Source organism: Macaca thibetana, chromosome 1 (assembly GCF_024542745.1).
Source record: "Macaca thibetana thibetana isolate TM-01 chromosome 1, ASM2454274v1, whole genome shotgun sequence".
NCBI lineage: Eukaryota > Metazoa > Chordata > Mammalia > Primates > Cercopithecidae > Macaca > Macaca thibetana.
The window spans coordinates 180,384,256-180,403,186 of record NC_065578.1 but is presented as its reverse complement, the minus strand read 5'-3'; the positions used below and the strand labels follow the sequence as shown (position 1 = coordinate 180,403,186).

The 18,931-nt window shown below is 37.7% G+C and overlaps 1 protein-coding gene across 1 annotated transcript in view; it reads left to right on the top strand.

Annotated features, from left to right (window-relative positions):
* The window catches only part of DHX9 (DExH-box helicase 9), a 47,707-nt gene extending 29,656 nt beyond the window's left edge, over positions 1-18,051 (top strand). The window contains exons 15-28 of the mRNA XM_050766071.1: positions 3,823-3,979; positions 6,321-6,421; positions 7,527-7,740; positions 7,924-8,018; positions 8,288-8,361; positions 9,488-9,640; positions 10,718-10,878; positions 11,960-12,071; positions 12,728-12,889; positions 12,984-13,111; positions 14,051-14,280; positions 14,432-14,547; positions 15,526-15,726; positions 17,353-18,051. Coding sequence (XP_050622028.1) covers positions 3,823-3,979; positions 6,321-6,421; positions 7,527-7,740; positions 7,924-8,018; positions 8,288-8,361; positions 9,488-9,640; positions 10,718-10,878; positions 11,960-12,071; positions 12,728-12,889; positions 12,984-13,111; positions 14,051-14,280; positions 14,432-14,547; positions 15,526-15,726; positions 17,353-17,734 — 2,286 coding nt within the window. The 3' untranslated portion in view covers positions 17,735-18,051. The remainder of the gene's footprint in view (positions 1-3,822; positions 3,980-6,320; positions 6,422-7,526; positions 7,741-7,923; positions 8,019-8,287; positions 8,362-9,487; positions 9,641-10,717; positions 10,879-11,959; positions 12,072-12,727; positions 12,890-12,983; positions 13,112-14,050; positions 14,281-14,431; positions 14,548-15,525; positions 15,727-17,352) is intronic.
* Positions 18,052-18,931: the final 880 nt, after the last annotated feature.

The window sequence follows — 18,931 nt, the reverse complement described above, 5'->3', positions numbered from 1 at the left end:
ATCCCCCATCCTGAAGTTACCCAGGGGCTATCAGCCGTAAGTTCAGTCAATCATTAGCAAACACAAGACATAACTTCAGAGTTTCTAAGTATTTTAGGAGTTATATACCAGGAAAGGGGGTCAAAGACCAAATATATATTTCATAATATCACAAGTCATAAAATTGAATAGTACTCAGCAATAAAAAGAAATAAAGTACTGATTCATCATCCATCAGTATAGATAAATTTTAAAACATTCTAAAAGAAATAAGCTAGAGACAAGAATACTTACCATATAATTTTATGCATATGAAATTTTAGAAAAAAGCAAATCTGGTCTGTGGTGACAAATCAGTAGTGTCCAGGGATTGGGAATTTCCCAATTTCAAGCATAACAGTCAAAAAAATTTAACTGTTATGCTTGAAATGTGACATTATTTGATGTACTTTTTATTTAATAAAATTTAAAATGAGGTTAATAAAAGGATTTGGATTTTAGATCTTATGATAGATAATCTGTAACACATAATTTTTTTTTTTTTTTTTTTTTTTTTTTGAGGCGGAGTCTCACCCTTATTACCCAGGCTAGAGTGCAATGGTGCGATCTCGGCTCGCTGCAACCTCTGCCTCCCAGGTTTAAGCGATTCTCCTTGCCTCAGCCTCTGAAGTAGCTGAGATTACAGGTGCCTGCCACCAGGCCTGGCTAATTTTTTGTATTTTTAGTAGAGATAGGATTTCACCATGTTGGCCAGGCTGGTCTCAAACTCCTAACCTCAGGTGATCCACCCTCCTGGCCTCAAAGCATTTCTTAAAAATTTCTCCTCTTACTTTTTTATCTGTTGTTGTTAAACATCTTGAGTTTTGGCAAAGCTAAGCTAAAGCAAATAGATAGGTTAATGTAGCTGTGTTCTTAGGGTTTAAATTATTCCAAACACTGGAATAATGTCATGGATTATCCTTGGTATTTTTGTAAAACAGTAAGTGGTTTTGGTCAGCTTAAAAGACTTAGGATGTAAGTAAGTCTGGGCCAGGCACGGTGACTCACGCCTGTAATCCTAGCACTTTGGGAGGCTGAGGTGAATGGGTCTCTCGAGGTCTGTGTACTATTCACAGTGAAACCTTGTCCGGTCCAGTCCTGTCCAGTTTGGTCTGGTCTTGACCAGTCTTGTCTGGTCATTTCCGGTTCAGTCCAGTCCAGTCTGGTTCAGTCCAGTCCTGACCAGTCTTATCTGGTTTGGTCCGGTCTTGGAGTTTCCCTCTTCTGCACAGGCTAGAGTAAAGTTGCTGCATCTCAGCTCACTGCAACCTCCACCCCTGAGTTCAAGCAGTTCTGCCTCAGCCTACGAGTAGCTGGATTGTAGGCGCCCACCACCACACCTGGCTAATTTTTGTATTTTTAGTAGAGACAGGGTTTCACCATGTCCAAGCTGGACTTCAACTGACCTCAGGTGATCTGCCTACCTCGGCCTCCCAAAGTGCTGGGATTTACAGGTGTGAGCCACAGTGCCCCACCTGCAGAAGCTTTTCACATTCTTTTTCAAGGATCTTACCTAGTTTTGTCACCTGACATAGAACACCCAAGTGCACTTATATGCCAATTACTACAAATAATAGAATTTAACAATATGGCTGGATAAAAGGTTAATATACCAAAGGCAGTTGTATTTTTTATACTTACACGAATAGCTAGAATAAAACTTAAAAAAAAATCAGTGCAGTAGTCAAAGTTTTCAGTACCTAAGAATAAACAACAAAAACATGCAAGATCTCTACAAGAAAAATAAGTTTTATTACAGAACACTGAAAAAGACCATGTTTATATATAGAAGGATTTAATAGCATATCAGTTATTTTCAAGTTGATTCACATTTTGAATGCAATTCTAATTAAAATCCCAGCAGGGTTTTCCATATAACTTGATGAGGTGATTATAAATACTTAAAAAGATAGATTTATGGCCCCAAATAGCCAGTACTTCTAAAGAAGTGCAGAATGGAGAATCTTTCCTTCCAGATAACAAGACTTGTTTTGAAGCTAAAGTAATCGAGACAGTGAGGTACATGAGTTGACAAATGGGATAAGGCAGGGCACAAAACCACATTGTGTGTTGTATGTTACATAGGAGATGGTGGTGGCATGTCAGATCAGTGAGAAAGGGAATAAGCAATTAAGTAAATGGAACTGGAAACTAATGTTTATTTCAAAGTAGTTGAAATCGGTTCCATACCTCATAACTAAGTACAAAAATCAACTCCATATAGATTGAGAACTTTAAATATGTTGACGTGAGTTTTTCAAACACTGAAGTAGAAAATACAAAAATATAAATAAGCGTCTTCTAGACAGTACTGTCCAAAAGAAATATGTAAGCCACATAATTTAAATTTTTCTAATGTTTAAAAAGGTGAAATTAAACATATTTAACCCAGAATATCTAAAATATTTACAACACGTAGTTAATTTTAAAAGTTACATTTGAGATATTTTGCATTCTTTTTCTTCATACAATGTCTTCAAAATTTGGTATTTTACATTTAGAGTACATCTCAATTCAGATTAATGCCACTGTATTGGGCAGCATAGTCTTAAACCTTCGGAAAGGATTGCTGAAAACATGAAATGCACTAACTTTGAAATAAAAGATCAGTGTTTTCTTCTATATTAAAATTAAGGTCATTTGTTTAATCAGAAGATACTTTAAGGAAAACCACAAGCTCGAAGATTCCAATATGTTAGTATAGGAATATATAAGCAACTTTTACAAATCAATAAGAAAAGTTTAAACAACTTAGTAGAAAAATGAGCAAAAATACAGGCAATTTATAGAAGAGGAAACATTTGGCTAATAAACATGGAGATAATCTTGTTGGGACTAATAGGAAAGTGTAGGTCTAGATCACAACAAATAGTTAAGCATTGTCTCCTTAAGTTCTTAGCAATGCTGTTGTATGTAAAAAAGGAAATTCCAACACAGCATAAAATATGCATTCCCATAAAGTAAGTAAAATTTAAAAATACATTTGGCCGAGGCAGATGGATCACTTGAGGCCAGGAGTTTGAGACCAGCCTGGCCAATATGGCTTGGCTCACCGCAGCCTCTCCCTCCCAGGTTCAAGTGATTATCCTGCCTCAACCTCCCAAGTACCTGGGATTACAGGCATGTGCCACCACACTGGGCTAGTTTTGTATTTTTAGTAGAAACAGGGTTTCTCCATGTTGGTCAGGCTGGTCTCAAACTCCTGACCTCAGATGATCCACCCGCCTTGACCTCCCAAAATGCTGGGATTACAGGTGTGAGCCACCGAGCCCGGCCAGTAGCACTCATTTCTAATCTCCACAACTGTTAGGCTTACAACTGTTCTTAAAAATTGCTGGCCGGGCGCGGTGGCTCACGCCTGTAATCCCAGCACCTTGGGAGGCCGAGACGGGCGGATCACGAGGTCAGGAGATCGAGACCATCTTGGCTAACACGGTGAAGCCCCGTCTCTTCTAAAATACAAAAATTAGCCAGGCGCGGTGGCGGACGCCTGTAGTCTCAGCTATACGGGAGGCTGAGGCAGGAGAATGGCTTGAACCTGGGAGGCGGAGCTTGCAGTGAGTGGAGATGGCGCCACTGCACTCCAGCCTGGGCGACAGAGCGAGACTCCGTCTCAAAAAAAAAAAAAATTGTTACCGATATCTTAAAAATTGATAAAGGACCCACTGTGGTCCTTTATCTTGCACTTCTATGAGCCATCTAAGAAACTGAATTTAATTGATGTCTTGTGGCTGTATAACTCTTTCAGGCGTAGCTTGTTGTATAAACAATGTAATTTCAAACATTTTGTTTGTGTTTTAATAGACTGACTTCCTTCTGGTAGTACTGCGTGATGTGGTTCAGGCTTATCCTGAAGTTCGCATTGTTCTTATGTCCGCTACTATTGATACCAGCATGTTCTGTGAATATTTCTTCAATTGCCCCATCATTGAAGTTTATGGGAGGACTTACCCAGTTCAAGGTAATATTGTGGGGGCGGTATAGGAACAGCTTTTGTACAGTAGGGTTTGTATTTTCTTAATCCTGGAGATTGGAGGTATGATTTAAAGAATACTTAAAATACAGACCAAATTATAGTATCAAATGTATCATAGCATATTTGAGGAGTTTCTTACCTGTAATTTTTATACAGTAGTGAGTACAGTCTGAGAAATGAGACCAGGTTTCATTTGCTACTTGAGTAGTTTGCATATCCACTAAGTTTCCAGGCCTTTACTTATGAAGCCAAACTTTCAAAAATTAAAATGTATGATCAAAGGGAAATCACTGTGGTGTATAGGTAATTATGGGAATTACTATTAAAAGTTTGCGCAGCCAGGATCAAATTAAGAATCCTTTTTAGAGCCTGAGCAACTAGATTTTGAATTAAGATTAAGGGACTTATATCAAGATTATATATTTCTGATAAGTGAGAGTTATTTAGTATCTTTTTGTTTTTCTGAGACAGGGTCTCACTCTGTCGCCCAGACTGGAGTGTAGTGATGCTGTGGCTCACTGCAACCTCTGACTCCCAGGCTCAACCAGTCCTCCCATCTCAGCTTCCTGAGTACCTGGGACTACCGGTGCACACCGCCGCGCCTGGCTAATTTCTGTGTATTTTGTAGAGACAAGGTCTCACCGTGTTGCCCAAGCTGGTCTCAAAGTTATGAACTCAGGCGTTCAGGCGGTCAGCCTGCCTCAGCCTCCCAAAGTGCTGGGATTACAGTCTAGAGCCACTGCGCCCAGCCTTCTTTACTATCTTTAGGAGTTGTTATCACAGTTTTCTAGGATAGTCATCTGGTAGTTGTGGGGGAATAAAAAGAATTATGGCACATTCTAATTGAGGGCATGAAAATAAGAGAGAAACAGTGTAGATAGATATGAAGTGATGTTATGGCTAAGCCAGTGTAATTCACTGGGGTGCAGGTTAATTCTAAAGCTGCTGAATATGTGTACTGGAATTGACATATAAGTAAATGAATGGCAAGTGGTGGGAGCTCAGTTTCTTACTACTAGAAAGAGAAGAATAAGTGGGATTGCCAGAACAAACCATATGGTACTGGATTATACTCAAAGAGATCGGTATGAACTGTGTTTAGCTAAATGGAGATACAAGTGGATAGATACAGAAATAATTACAGGTAGATGTGGATACATGTGTTAGTATACATACACATTTTTTCCTAGCTCTGTGTGCTGAGTGGGAGTAGAAGCGGTGACACCCAATAGATAGGGATATGCCCCACATCCAGATTTTGTTTTTAATGCCCTTCTCCAGTTAAAGGAACCAGAGAAATGGCTGCTGCTAGGATGAAACAGTATATACAAAAATGAGCCTGGAACATCTTGTCCCTTAAAATAAGGAAGTGCCTAAAAGCCCATAACGATGGGGATAAGGAGACACAGGAGCCAACTTGAAAGAGCTCCCAATGGCCAAAGCTGGAACAGTTTGAGGAAAAAAAATAACATGGTATTAGATTACCAAAATATAAAATACGTATGTGTCTATACTGCTATTTAAATAAGTGGTTTAATAAAAAGAGTAGCGACAAGTGTCTCTTACAAAAGAATTTTGAATTATTTATGTAAATGGTCTCCCCACTTTTCAAACAAGTGGGCCTGAACTACCTAAGCCTTGAGTGGGCTGCGTTTAATAACTTCTAAAGAGTACAGTGTGGGAAGAAGGGAAAATGAGTAACTTTACGGCGGAGAAACTTGGCAGGCACTACCACAGGTGATCAGGTTTTAACATCATGAGGAGTAAGTCATATTGATAAGATGTGCCCTTAAATATGATGTGATGAGAATGGCACTTTGGGAGTCTTGGATATAGAGGATGTTTCGATTATAAAGACATTCTGGGGCCATCTGAGAATCTCGGGCATAATTGATCAACAGATCTTCCAGTCCTTGCATTGAGATCCTTCTTCAGATTAACTAGAAGCCGTTTTGTGTGTGCCTACTGATAGAGGAAGGATGGACTATGGTATATTGTATTGAAGTTACTTATTTCATGTATAACTCCCACACAATGGAAGTGTATAGATAAACGTTTGGTTGAATGTTATACACAGAGGATACCCCAACTGACTCTGTGGGAACATGTATAAAAGATACCTCACCCTCCTTCAATGTCTAAGAGAGGGAAACACTGAATTTGATTAGGAAAATAAGGTTATTGCTACTGGAATTTTTTGGCATTTGTGAAGAATCAGACTGGAGGGGTATTAAAGTAGTTTTGAACTGTAAATTAGCAAATGAATTTGAGTCTGCCCCATTGTGAAAGTTGATAGTACTTAACCTGACTGGATTGTCCCTGGCAGAATATTTTCTGGAAGACTGCATTCAGATGACCCACTTTGTTCCTCCACCAAAAGACAAGAAGAAGAAGGATAAGGATGAAGATGGTGGTGAGGATGATGATGTAAGTGAATTTCATGAAGAATTTCCATTATGGGCAAGTTGTCAATGCAGAGAAAAAATGAGTTAATATAACATGCAGTGTATTAGCATTACAGAAAACTTTTTAAAAAACTCTAATGTCTGCCTTTGGATTAATTGATGTATTTTACTGCAAAAAATTCCAGGTTCAGTGACAAGCTATTTTCTATCGCGAGTTAAATTATTTCTGGCGTAAAGGTCAAAAGAAAGAGAAGAAAGAATACGATGTTTAAAGGCCAGGCATGGTTAGAGACAACACTATTGTATAAGGTTTTGCTACTCAAAGTGTTTTCAGTAGGCTGCAGCACCTGGGAAACTGGTAGAAAGGCAGAATCCTGTGCCCCACCCTAGATCTACTGAATCAGAATCTACAGTTTAACAAGATCCCCAAGTGATCTGTATATACAATAAAGTTTAAGAGACAGCAGCTATAGCTTTAGCTACAGGAGACTGGAGATGACATTATCAGGTGGATGGAGTATTAAATCAGGGAGCGATGAGGGATTTCCTAGGAGAAACAGGAAAGACTTACTTTGTAGTGTTTGAGAGTTGGACAAATGATAGTATAAAAATGAATTATCTGGAAATATAGACTGAGCCAGCCAGCAATACAGAATTTGCTAGAAAACCTAAGATTATATCTTTTTAATCAAAATATCTGAAGATGTAAATGAACAGCAGATTAGAAAATTTAGCAGGAAAAAAACAATTGTAACAACTTTCTCAACTTGTTTTATCATTGATTCTAATGTAAACTTTTTGGAGAATACCACATTATTTCAGTAATAGTAAAAAAGAAATATACTCGGTAGAAGGCTCCATGAGAGGTTTGAGTCAAATTTAAAAGTTTGTGCCTCAGTTTTAGTCCTATCCTGTGAGAAGTACTAGTTAGTAGAAAAGTTGGGTATATTGATGTAAGCTCTGTGTTTTTGGAAATTAAATTTCTGTATTCTATAGTGTGTGACTAGTCAACTAGAATAAATAATGACATTATAAGTCATTAGAGTCAGTGGAAGAAATCTAGAAGACTTATCTCATGAGCTGTAGTAACTGAGACAGTCCAAAATATGTCTCCCCATTTTTTACAGGCAAATTGCAACTTGATCTGTGGTGATGAATATGGTCCAGAAACAAGGTTGAGCATGTCTCAATTGAACGAAAAGGAAACTCCTTTTGAACTCATCGAAGCTCTACTTAAGTACATTGAAACCCTTAATGTTCCTGGAGCTGTGTTGGTTTTTTTGCCTGGCTGGAATTTGATTTATACTATGCAGAAGCATTTGGAAATGAATCCACATTTTGGTATGAATCTTTGAATTCTCACGTATTTGAGAGTGAAAATGAGTGTTTTTGCTAGTGCCTTAGCCAGTATGTGAAAACAAAATTTTGTGTTGTCTCTACCTTTGAATAAAAGTATGTATAATGGAGAGCTGTTTGAAACCAGCTCCTGTTTTTAGTCCCTGATTGTTCTGTATTGTTATATAGGAAGCCATCGGTATCAGATTCTACCTCTGCATTCTCAGATTCCTCGAGAGGAACAGCGCAAAGTGTTTGATCCAGTACCAGTTGGAGTAACCAAGGTAAATATTAAACATTACAGTGATGGGACTGGAAGTGAGGTAGAGACTAAACAAATGTTACAGGCCTTCAAAGAGCTAACCAAAAAATTGTAACCCATCTAAATTGAGGAAGAAAAAAGGAGTCTTCTCTTTCTGAGCTTAGTAGATGGTTCATTAATCAGTTATTGGGTGATCTTTTTAGGACTTCTGTAATTTTCTTGTCATTTGTTACATAAGGAAATCAGTCCTTTCAAGTATGTAATAAGAATGTAATTTTTCTTTCTTCACAGGTTATTTTGTCCACAAATATTGCTGAAACAAGCATTACCATAAACGATGTTGTTTATGTCATTGACTCCTGCAAGTAAGTTACTGGGAAACCTATTTGCCTGTTCCAGTATTACCAACTGGAAACTTCTTACCAGTTAACAGAATCAAAAACACCTTATTTTTAAACTCCTGTGTTCTCATATCTCCAAAATTATTGTGCATCTATATAGCATTATAGGTAATTGATAATTAAGAGTAGTTACTTGTGTTGATTACTGCAAATCAGTTATGGTAGAAAGTGACAAAGCTTGAAACTGTAACTGATGATTACTTCTCATTGCTCTTGGCTGCTGGTGTTTCGCTAATTTCCCATTGGGTATTTCCATTGATCTCTGACATACTATAGCATGCTATTTGATCAATAAAGATAACCAGTGTTTAGCACATGACAAATATCCTACCTTGAAGGACCCTCCTTTATGGATTAAAGGTCTTCATTTTGGTATGAGATGAACCTGGAAAATGTGCCAGGAGGCATTCTGTGTAGATACAGGAATTACATGGTAATTGATCAATTGAAAGGACAAAAACGTTGAAACTTGGTTATATCTGGCCAACTTGTGCCCCATGACTTCTCTGTATAATTCCTTAGTGTGTCCTGACAATGAAAACAATTTGCTGCCAACATCCGTTTTAGGAAATGTTAAATAGCATTCTGTGCCAGTCCCAGTAGTTTAGTGGCAGCTGTCTCTGTATGTAACATTGAAGGAATCTGAGGTTGCTTGGGGGTTCAGAAGGACCACACAGTCATCACTACATATAGATATCCTAAAAGTTATACTAAACTTTGGAATAGAGATGACTTAAATAATTATTTTATTTTGTGTATGTGCCATATTCCATTTAAATGCTTTGCATTTGTTATTTTACTTAACGTTTACAAAAAAAAAAAACTCTTATAAGGTAGGTAATGGCATAGAAAGTTTGGCCAAGGCAGTTCAGCTGGTAAGTGGCAGGTGGATGTTACATTGCGTTTCAGTAGGTTGACAACTTGGAGTGTGCAGTCAAATTGATAATTTTTACTTGTGCCATTCATGAATAGACATCACAAGTAGGCATGACTTTAACTACATAGTGGAAAGGATTCACTACTTAGTGGATATGTAATAGTTATTGATAATACACATGAGTCTTAGAATTAACCAGTCTTTCCTATGTAGGCAGAAAGTGAAACTCTTCACTGCTCACAACAATATGACCAACTATGCTACAGTATGGGCATCAAAAACAAACCTTGAGCAGCGGAAAGGGCGAGCTGGCCGAGTACGGCCTGGATTCTGCTTTCACCTGTGCAGCCGAGCTCGTTTTGAGAGGTAAGACCAATTCTTGACCTTTAGTAAGGGATTTTTGTTCTGTTCTCTGTAGGGACAGACATGCAGTTATGTAAACCTGCGAATTTAAGCTGATCTAAGTTTTGCCAGCCATGTTGGAATCAGGTGTAAATGTTTCTTAAGAATCTTCATCATGAATCATTTATAGAGAATAAGCCAGAATTAGAAATATGGAGACCTAGATTTTAACATTATTTGTGTCTAATATGTTGTATAACACTAAATGGTTACTCCTTAAGCCTGAGTTTTCCTCATTCTATACAATACTAAGTTACTTAATCTCTCTTGTTTCCTCAGTTGTAAAAAGAATATGGTAAATAATGACTAACCCATAGGATTAGTATAAGAAATTAAATGAGTTAATAATGTAAAATACTTTGAACAGTGTCTGGCACATCATGATCTCCCAATAAGTGTTTGCTATTGTTAATTTATACAGGTCAGATATCTCTTTTAAAACTGAAATACTTGGGACCAGAAGTGGATTTTGATTTATTTGTAATATTTGCATTGTATTTACCAGTTTGGCATCCCTAATCTGAAAACATGAAATCCAAAATGCTCTAGTGAGCATTTCCTTTAAGTGTCATGTCAGAAGTCAAAAAGTTTTGGATTTTAAAGAGTTACATCTGTACGAGCCTTTCTAGTGGCACTAAAATTACATGAACTAGGAAGGTGGGAGGTTGTAGAGAAATGTCAGTATGAGTTATCCTACAAAAAGTGGTGTTGTCGTTTTTAACCCATGTTTGTCAACAGGCAAGGCCTGAAGAGACCATGGGTGGAGCTAATAGCATTCGAGATTTTGGATAATTTTTTCATTTTTCTTCTCAGCTGGAAAGGCCATCAAGCTGTGAGGATAGGTCAGAAACCACTATGCAGCCAGATTAAATTTTGTCAACAGTGTGTATAGTGAATGATAAAAGGTTCGATGGTAATTGTAAAATAAAAGGATGAGGAAAGGGCAGCTCTATCCCTGATTACCTTGCTGAAAAAAGTTTATTAAACTAACATCTGTGTATACACAAGGAGGATGGTTATTTTATGCTTGTTTTCTCTCAGACTTGAAACCCACATGACACCAGAGATGTTCCGAACACCATTGCATGAAATTGCTCTTAGCATAAAACTTCTGCGTCTGGGAGGAATTGGCCAATTTCTGGCCAAAGCAATTGAACCTCCCCCTTTGGATGCTGTGATTGAAGCAGAACACACTCTTAGAGGTACTTAACAAATACAAACCTACTTGACACAGATATTAATCATACCATCTGTCTTATCCTGGCAGATAACACAACAAATGAATCAAGATGTAGTCAACAGGGCCGTGATAATAATAGCAAGGCCTCCAGTCTTACCTTAGGTACTTAATATAGTCCCTGTTCTAATGAGCAATGAGAGGGAAGAAAGGGACAGTGAGTGTTACTTTACAAAAGAAAACTTAAAAAGGCATCTCTTAACTATGTACTAAAGATCAGAACATAATTTAGGATACCCAATGAATTTCATATGAATCTCTTAGAACTTTTTTGAGACAGAATCTTGCTCCATTGCCCAGGCTGGAGTGCAGTGGCGTGATCTCAGCTCACTGCAACCTCCACCTCCCAGGTTCAGGCCATTCTTCTGCCTCAACCTCCCGAGTAGCTGAGACTACAGGCATACACCACCACACCTGGCAAATTTTTGTATTTTTAGTAGGGACGGGGTTTCACCATGTTGGCCAGGCTGGTCTGAAACTCCCTACCTCAAGTGATCCACCCACCTCAGCCTCCCAAAGTGCTGGGATTACAGGCGTGAGCCACGTCCAGCCTGGAACATTTATGTTTTCTTGCTAAAGTTGTTTTATTAGAAGCAGTGAAAATAGTGCAGTGAAAATTAAGGGCATTGGAGCTAGATCTGAATTTGAATTTTGAATCTAGCATTTATCTGCTATGTAACTTCAGAATTTTCTCCAGATTTTATTTTTTTTCTAAAACATTAACAGTTGAGTGTCAGACTTCTTATGGCATATAGAAACTTATGCTGCTATTATAGTTAATACTGTATTTATAGACAATATGAATTGTATTTGTTTTTATAACCTGCAGGATGTAGTTGTAGTACCTTCCTTATGTTGAGTGCTCCAGATTTTGATTTTGTTCTATTTTTGAGTAAAGAGAATTGTTGACTATAGACATGGTACTAGCAGTGGCTTGACAAAAGAGGAAGTCTAAACTCTCTTAACCTTAATTTAGAAAGTAATGTTTTGTCTGCCTAAAATTAGTGTTCATTTGTTTCTACTCACAAAAAACTATCTCCCCACAGAGCTTGATGCATTAGATGCCAATGATGAGTTGACTCCTTTGGGACGAATCCTGGCTAAACTCCCCATTGAGCCTCGTTTTGGGAAAATGATGATAATGGGGTGTATTTTCTAGTAAGTGCTTTGTTTTATTTCTCTTCATTAAGTGGTAGAATAATTTCTGAATCTTCTTCTCCCTGTAAAAGCAGTATTGGCTCAGACAAAAAAAATCCTGAATGTTCTTAAGGGAAGTGACATACTTAAATATTGAGAGAAGTATAACACGAAAAAAATGTACAGTTCCAGTATATGGATATCTGGGCCCAACACGGGGAAACGGGCACTGATTTCTCATAAGTAAAAAGCAGGCCAGGCAATGTGGCTCACACCTTTAATCCTAGCACTTTGGGAGGCCGGGGTGGGAGGGTCCCTCGTTATTAATAGTTGGTCTTGAAAGAGCAGCATCAGGAAAAAAGGTTTATTTTATCAGAAAATGTTGAAGATTAAAGAGATTTGGTATGATGGGGAAGAGAGAGAGAATATTAAAGGAAAAATATACTTGGTCATAATTATGGTAAGTACGTGACCATTGGAATGTCAGCGCACCTTTTTTTTTTCTCTCTCTGATTCTGAAGAGAGCAGCTGTAAAGTTCTTTGTTAAGCCAATTTCATTGCAAATAAAAGTAGAATCATAGCCATAAAGACTGCAACTCACAGTCGACAGTACTACCTGAGCTGCTGGCAACAATATTGTGATCTAGTCTGAATTTAACTGTCTTTGTGTATTTCAGCGTGGGAGATGCTATCTGTACCATTGCTGCTGCTACCTGCTTTCCAGAGCCTTTCATCAATGAAGGAAAGCGGCTGGGCTATATCCATCGAAATTTTGCTGGAAACAGATTTTCTGATCACGTAGCCCTTTTATCAGTATTCCAAGCCTGGGATGATGCTAGGTATGAGTAAGATTTGGGTGGTCTGTCTGTAGTTTCTCATTTGTATTTAGTTCTCGGGTCTTAGAGAATGATTTCTCATACCGATTTATTTTAGAATGGGTGGAGAAGAAGCAGAGATACGTTTTTGTGAGCACAAAAGACTTAATATGGCTACACTAAGAATGACTTGGGAAGCCAAAGTTCAACTCAAAGAGATTTTGATTAATTCTGGGTTTCCAGAAGGTAAGACTCCCATTCTTAAGATACCTTTAAAGTGACATTTATATAGTACATGCAAATTGACAGCAAAGTGTATTTTAGCTTCAAATTTTAGACCCTATGATTTTTCTATATTCCCAACTATTTCTTAGTTCTCATGGATACTGGTCCAGCTCCCAGAATGAGTACTTTGCTGATAACCTTATAGTGGTTTGCAAAGTAATTGATTAGCATTTAGACTTGAAGTAAATTCTACCACATTAAATTTTAAATGGCTTTAATATAAAGATGAACTGTAGTACTTTTCTTTTCCAACTAGGTTAAAATATAGAATTATTTCCTAAAACATTGAGAACTGGAATGCATAACCAGAGATAAGACTGTTGAGAGACAGAAGGTAGTTGGGCAAGATGGTAAATTTTTAACAGCTGTGATTGGAATAACTTAACAGAGTAGTGAGTGGTTCTCTTCTGTCATAAGCCAGCTGAAATGTTAGTTTCTCCTCAGAATTATAAGAAAGGGAAAACTTTTTATGTGCTAGAGTCTTGAGATGCATTTTATAAGTAATGAAACAGGCACCAAGGTATAAATTGTCTTTAATTTATCCAATTAGGAGGTTATATCCAATTAGGAGGTTATAAGGCTAGAACTCGTTTGTCCAGAACAAAATATGTCTGTGCTTTCAGCGGTTGACTGTCATGCTTTCCAGTCAGTAGCTAAGTACTCATAAAGTGTAGACTGGGTAAAAACGTCAGCCTTCATTCCAGTAGGTGTCCTCTTAGATTATCATTCCATCTTCTCTACAACTAACAACTATTGAAGAGTAGCAGATGAGAAAGTTTTACAGACAGGTTATGTGAAGAGAGGAAGAGTCAGTTCTCTGAATTTTCTTGAATAGTTTGCATGTAATGTGAAGATCAGCCAGTTATCTGATTTTTCTTTTCACTCTGCTCCTCTTAACAGATTGTTTGTTGACACAAGTGTTTACTAACACTGGACCAGATAATAATTTGGATGTTGTTATCTCCCTCCTGGCCTTTGGTGTGTACCCCAATGTATGCTATCATAAGGAAAAGAGAAAGATTCTCACCACTGAAGGACGTAATGCACTTATCCATAAATCATCTGTTAATTGTCCTTTTAGTAGCCAAGACATGAAGTACCCATCTCCCTTCTTTGTATTTGGTGAAAAGGTAAGAAAAGACTACAAAAGTTAACATTGAAAGTTGAAATTGTCTTCACAATCATTAGGAATATGAATTTTGATTTTCAAAGCACAGTATGTGGCGGTATTTGGAAGTTGGAATGTCAACCATTTTGTACTGTCTCTTTCTCCATTTGCAGATTCGAACTCGAGCCATCTCTGCTAAAGGCATGACTTTAGTCACCCCCCTGCAGTTGCTTCTGTTTGCCTCCAAGAAAGTCCAATCTGATGGGCAGATCGTGCTTGTAGATGACTGGTAAGGATTTTCCGCTGTGAACTCCAAACTGAATTCTTAGAATTATAATATGATGGAATTCAGCTGCTAATCTAACTTAATTATATACTAATTATAACTTAAATATATACTAATTATATCTAACTTAATTGCATACTATATACTTAAACGGATACCAGTAGAAGCAGATGCATTAGAAATTTGAGCCATGTCTAACCACTATGCACACCACTATGGAATCAATCTAAGTGAAACTTGAATACACTTTCACATACTCTCTATATTGATTCAAAACTAGTGGCAAGCACTGGGCAAAAATGGAATAGAGCTTAATGGATAGCCAGTAGGCTCAGCCATCATATTCTTGAAAACCTAGAAAATGCCAGCATTCTGGGTCTCTTAATTCATTCTTTTAAAGTCTGGATGATCTGGCTGGGTGCCGCAGATGAGTTGGGCTCAGGAAGTTCGAGATCAGCCTGGACAACATGGTGAAACCTGTCTCTACTAAAAATACAAAAAATCTAGCCCAGTGTGGTAGCGCACACCTGTAGTCCCAGCTATTCTGGAGGCTGAGGCAGGAGAATCACTTGAACCTGGGAGGCAGAGGTTGCAGTGAGCCAAGATCATGCCACTGCACTCCAGCCTGGGCAACAGAGCAAGACTCTGTCTCAAAAAATAATAAGTCTGAATGATCCATATTGCCAGACTTTTTTTTGTTTATTATATATTACATATATTTTTGTATTTTATTTGGCTTGATAGACTTTATGGCTTAAGATTCCTGCTAGTAGCAGTGAATTTTAAGAGGTTAGTGCTGATTATTAATACTCTTCATATCTGTGTTTGCCTAAGTTTGGGGCCATTATAAGTAGTTTTTAAAAATATTAATGCTTAAGAAGTTAAATTTATTCTTTAACTTGCCATGTGTGAGGTTGAGAGATAATGGTCTTTTTCTTCATATACTCCCTCTCTTACTTTTAATGTTTTTCGCCACTTTAGGATTAAACTGCAAATATCTCATGAAGCTGCTGCCTGTATCACCGGTCTCCGGGCAGCCATGGAGGCTCTTGTTGTTGAAGTAACCAAACAACCTGCTATCATCAGCCAGTTGGACCCTGTAAATGAACGTATGCTGAACATGATCCGTCAAATCTCTAGACCCTCAGCTGCTGGTATCAACCTTATGATTGGCAGTACACGGTGAGTACCATATTAACTTCTCATTGAACCAAGTAGAGGGGAGAGATCTTTCATAGGTCTAGAATTCCTAGAGTTAGTGATAGAAGCCTTATTAAGTAAAATTCTAGATATAGATAGTTTAGTTCCGTCTAACAAACTCAGAACAAAAATGTCATTTACTTTTGTTAGTCCCTTTGTTAGTAATTGGTCTGCCGCATCAGTGCGTATTGGTAGTGTTGGAAAAGGATCTTACAAATACACATACGTAGTTCAGAGTAGGTCACATGACAGGGAAGTGACACAGCCCAGATAGCCCTTTTTCCATGGTACTGTTTTGGCATCTCTAAAGAAAAAATATTGATGAGATGTTAAATTGCTTCTTTATCCAATGTGTATGTGTTTTTGTTTATCTTAAACAACTAAGAGTATGGATATCTTAAAGAAATGAGAAATTTATCTTAATTCTTAAAATTTTTATTTGCTTCAGGTTTTAAAATTTTTTCCTTTGCCCATGAGTTTTTATTTACAAATACTTGATACTTGCCAAAAAGGCAGAAAAGTGATACAATGTTTAGCCATATAGTCTTTGTTTAGATTCACTAATTTTCAGCGTTTTGTACATTTCGTTAATCATTTGTGATGAAGTAGTAGGCACTACCACATTTTACATCAATACACTTCATATCTTTTAAGAACATGGTCACAATACCACCCCAAAACCTTAAGTGTTTTAGTAATACTATAATATGCTATTGTACTAAAATCCTTCCAGTTATCCAAAAATGACCTCTAATTCCTCATCAAAAATGACTTACTGCATTTGGTCTGTCTATAAAATGGGTAGATGGTTATCCTCATTCTCTTTAATATAAATAAGGAAACCGGGCACAGATAAGGTCATACAACTAATAACTGATAGAACCAGATTCAAACCCAGGCAACATGCCTCCTGAAACAGTGTTCTTACTAGGCTTTACTGTGGCCCTCCTAGGTGCTTAAATGTATAGGATAATTCAGTAAGCATCATAGGCAGATAACAAATTAAGTATTCATGGGTGTTTAGGAGAAGAGAGATTATTTTTGGTAGGAGGGCTGGTAAGCAAGGAACCTTTGTATATATAATCTGTTTCTATGAGGGATAGTAGTCTAGAAACTAGAAAGAAAGGGATATACGTAAGAGAGTTTAGGATGTATGAATATGTGGTGGCCTAAATTACAGTAGTAGATAGAATTTTTCAAAATTAGATATACATTTTTCAAAATCGTATTTCAGAATTATTGCAGGAAAACTTTTAGTGATAAAGACCAAATAGTTTATTGGCAGCTCCAGGAACCCTCTCCTAATGCTTGCCTTCTTGGAACACTATGTTGTTGACCTGAGTAAGCACTTCTTAAAGTTGTAATGACATACTGCCAAAATTCAAAACTTTTGAGATTGAACCAGAAAGAACTTCAGAAAAACAGATGGATATAATTGATGACTGTTTTAGAATAGCAGATCAATTTTGTTTCAATTTCGATTTGTGCGTTTGGCTTCATTCCCTTTATGTATTAAATTTTCAAATATAACTAACTGTGTGCATTTGGTGAGTGGTTGGGAAATAATAAGAATGCTTTGCTGAAGTGATGGTTTTGTGCTTTTCCTAGGTATGGAGATGGTCCACGTCCTCCCAAGATGGCCCGATACGACAATGGAAGCGGATATAGAAGGGGAGGTTCTAGTTACAGCGGTGGAGGCTATGGCGGTGGCTATACCAGTGGAGGCTATGGTGGCGGGGGCTATGGTAGCGGAGGCTATGGTAGCGGAGGCTATGGTGGCAGCCCCAACTCCTTTCGGGCAGGATATGGTGCAGGTGTTGGTGGAGGCTATAGAGGAGTTTCCCGAGGTGGCTTTAGAGGCAACTCTGGAGGAGACTACAGAGGGCCTAGTGGAGGCTACAGAGGATCTGGGGGATTCCAGCGAGGAGGTGGTAGGGGGGCCTATGGAGGTGGCTACTTTGGACAGGGGAGAGGAGGTGGTGGCTATTAAATCTTGGTTATGTCAGTTCCTGTGTGTAGACAGTAAGGAAAAAAAGGCATGCTATGTGTTACGTGTTTTTTCCAATATGTTTATTTGCCACCAAAAAGTAAATGCATTTTCACCCATTCTGTGGTTCATTGTAGTTTAAGGAAACCAAGCATATAGATGCATTAGTGATTTTGTTTATATTATGTAAAATATAACGATCTATCTTAAAAATACCACAGTTTGTATTTTTTCTTTAAGGAGTAAAGATTTGCCTTTAAATAACTTGGTATTTTCCTGGCTTTCGTTTAATACAGTAGAAAATAAAGTATTACACCGAATACTTGCCGTGTAGTTTGTTGACCTTATATATTAGAAAATTTTATAATGCCAGTTACATCTGTTCATTTTAAATGTCAGAGTAGTTGTACCATGTTTCAAAAGTATACTAAGTGATACTACTTGTAATAGAAAAATCACCTTGGAATTGTTACCTTTTGAAGTAAATACTGGCAAGTGTACAAGCCACATAAATCTGAATAAAACTTTTGACCTAGGGCTGAACATTTGGCTTCCTCCCATATTCTGTCTTTGAATAAGACCAAGGCCAGCATTTTCTTTTCTAAGTGAGTTTCTACTGTGACAATTAAAAGCAATATAATCACTCCGTAGAACTCTTAAGCCACTTTAATAGACATGTTCATACATTTATAACACTTTACAGTTTCCAGTGAATTTGCAGATTTCTCATTTGAGCAATGGGAGAGGGCAAAGGTATTGGATTAGACAGAACTGGGTCTGTCTTAATTCTTTTCTCCACCATGTGGATGATCTTGGGCAAGTTATATTTTTGTCTTGGTTTCCTTTTCAAAGTCCTTTATCCTGCATATATGTTGTAGATCACCTTCAGCAGTTAAGCTGATGGCACCTATTTACAGACACACAAGTCTATCTCCAACCTTGATTTCCTTTCTGAGCCATGTAAGCAGCTGCATACTGAACATGTATCTCTGCTTAAATATCCCACAGAAAAAAATCTCAGTGCTTTCCAAACTGACCTCCTTCCCCTCCCAACCTACCCTATGTTCTGACAGTACTGTGTTCTCTGCTCCATTTTCTTTGGAGTTTTCAGCTGCTTAATTGCTTAAGCCACCACCTCTAGTCAGCTCAAAACATCTTTCAATATACTTTTATAGATCAGTTGCCTCTGTTCTATTCAGT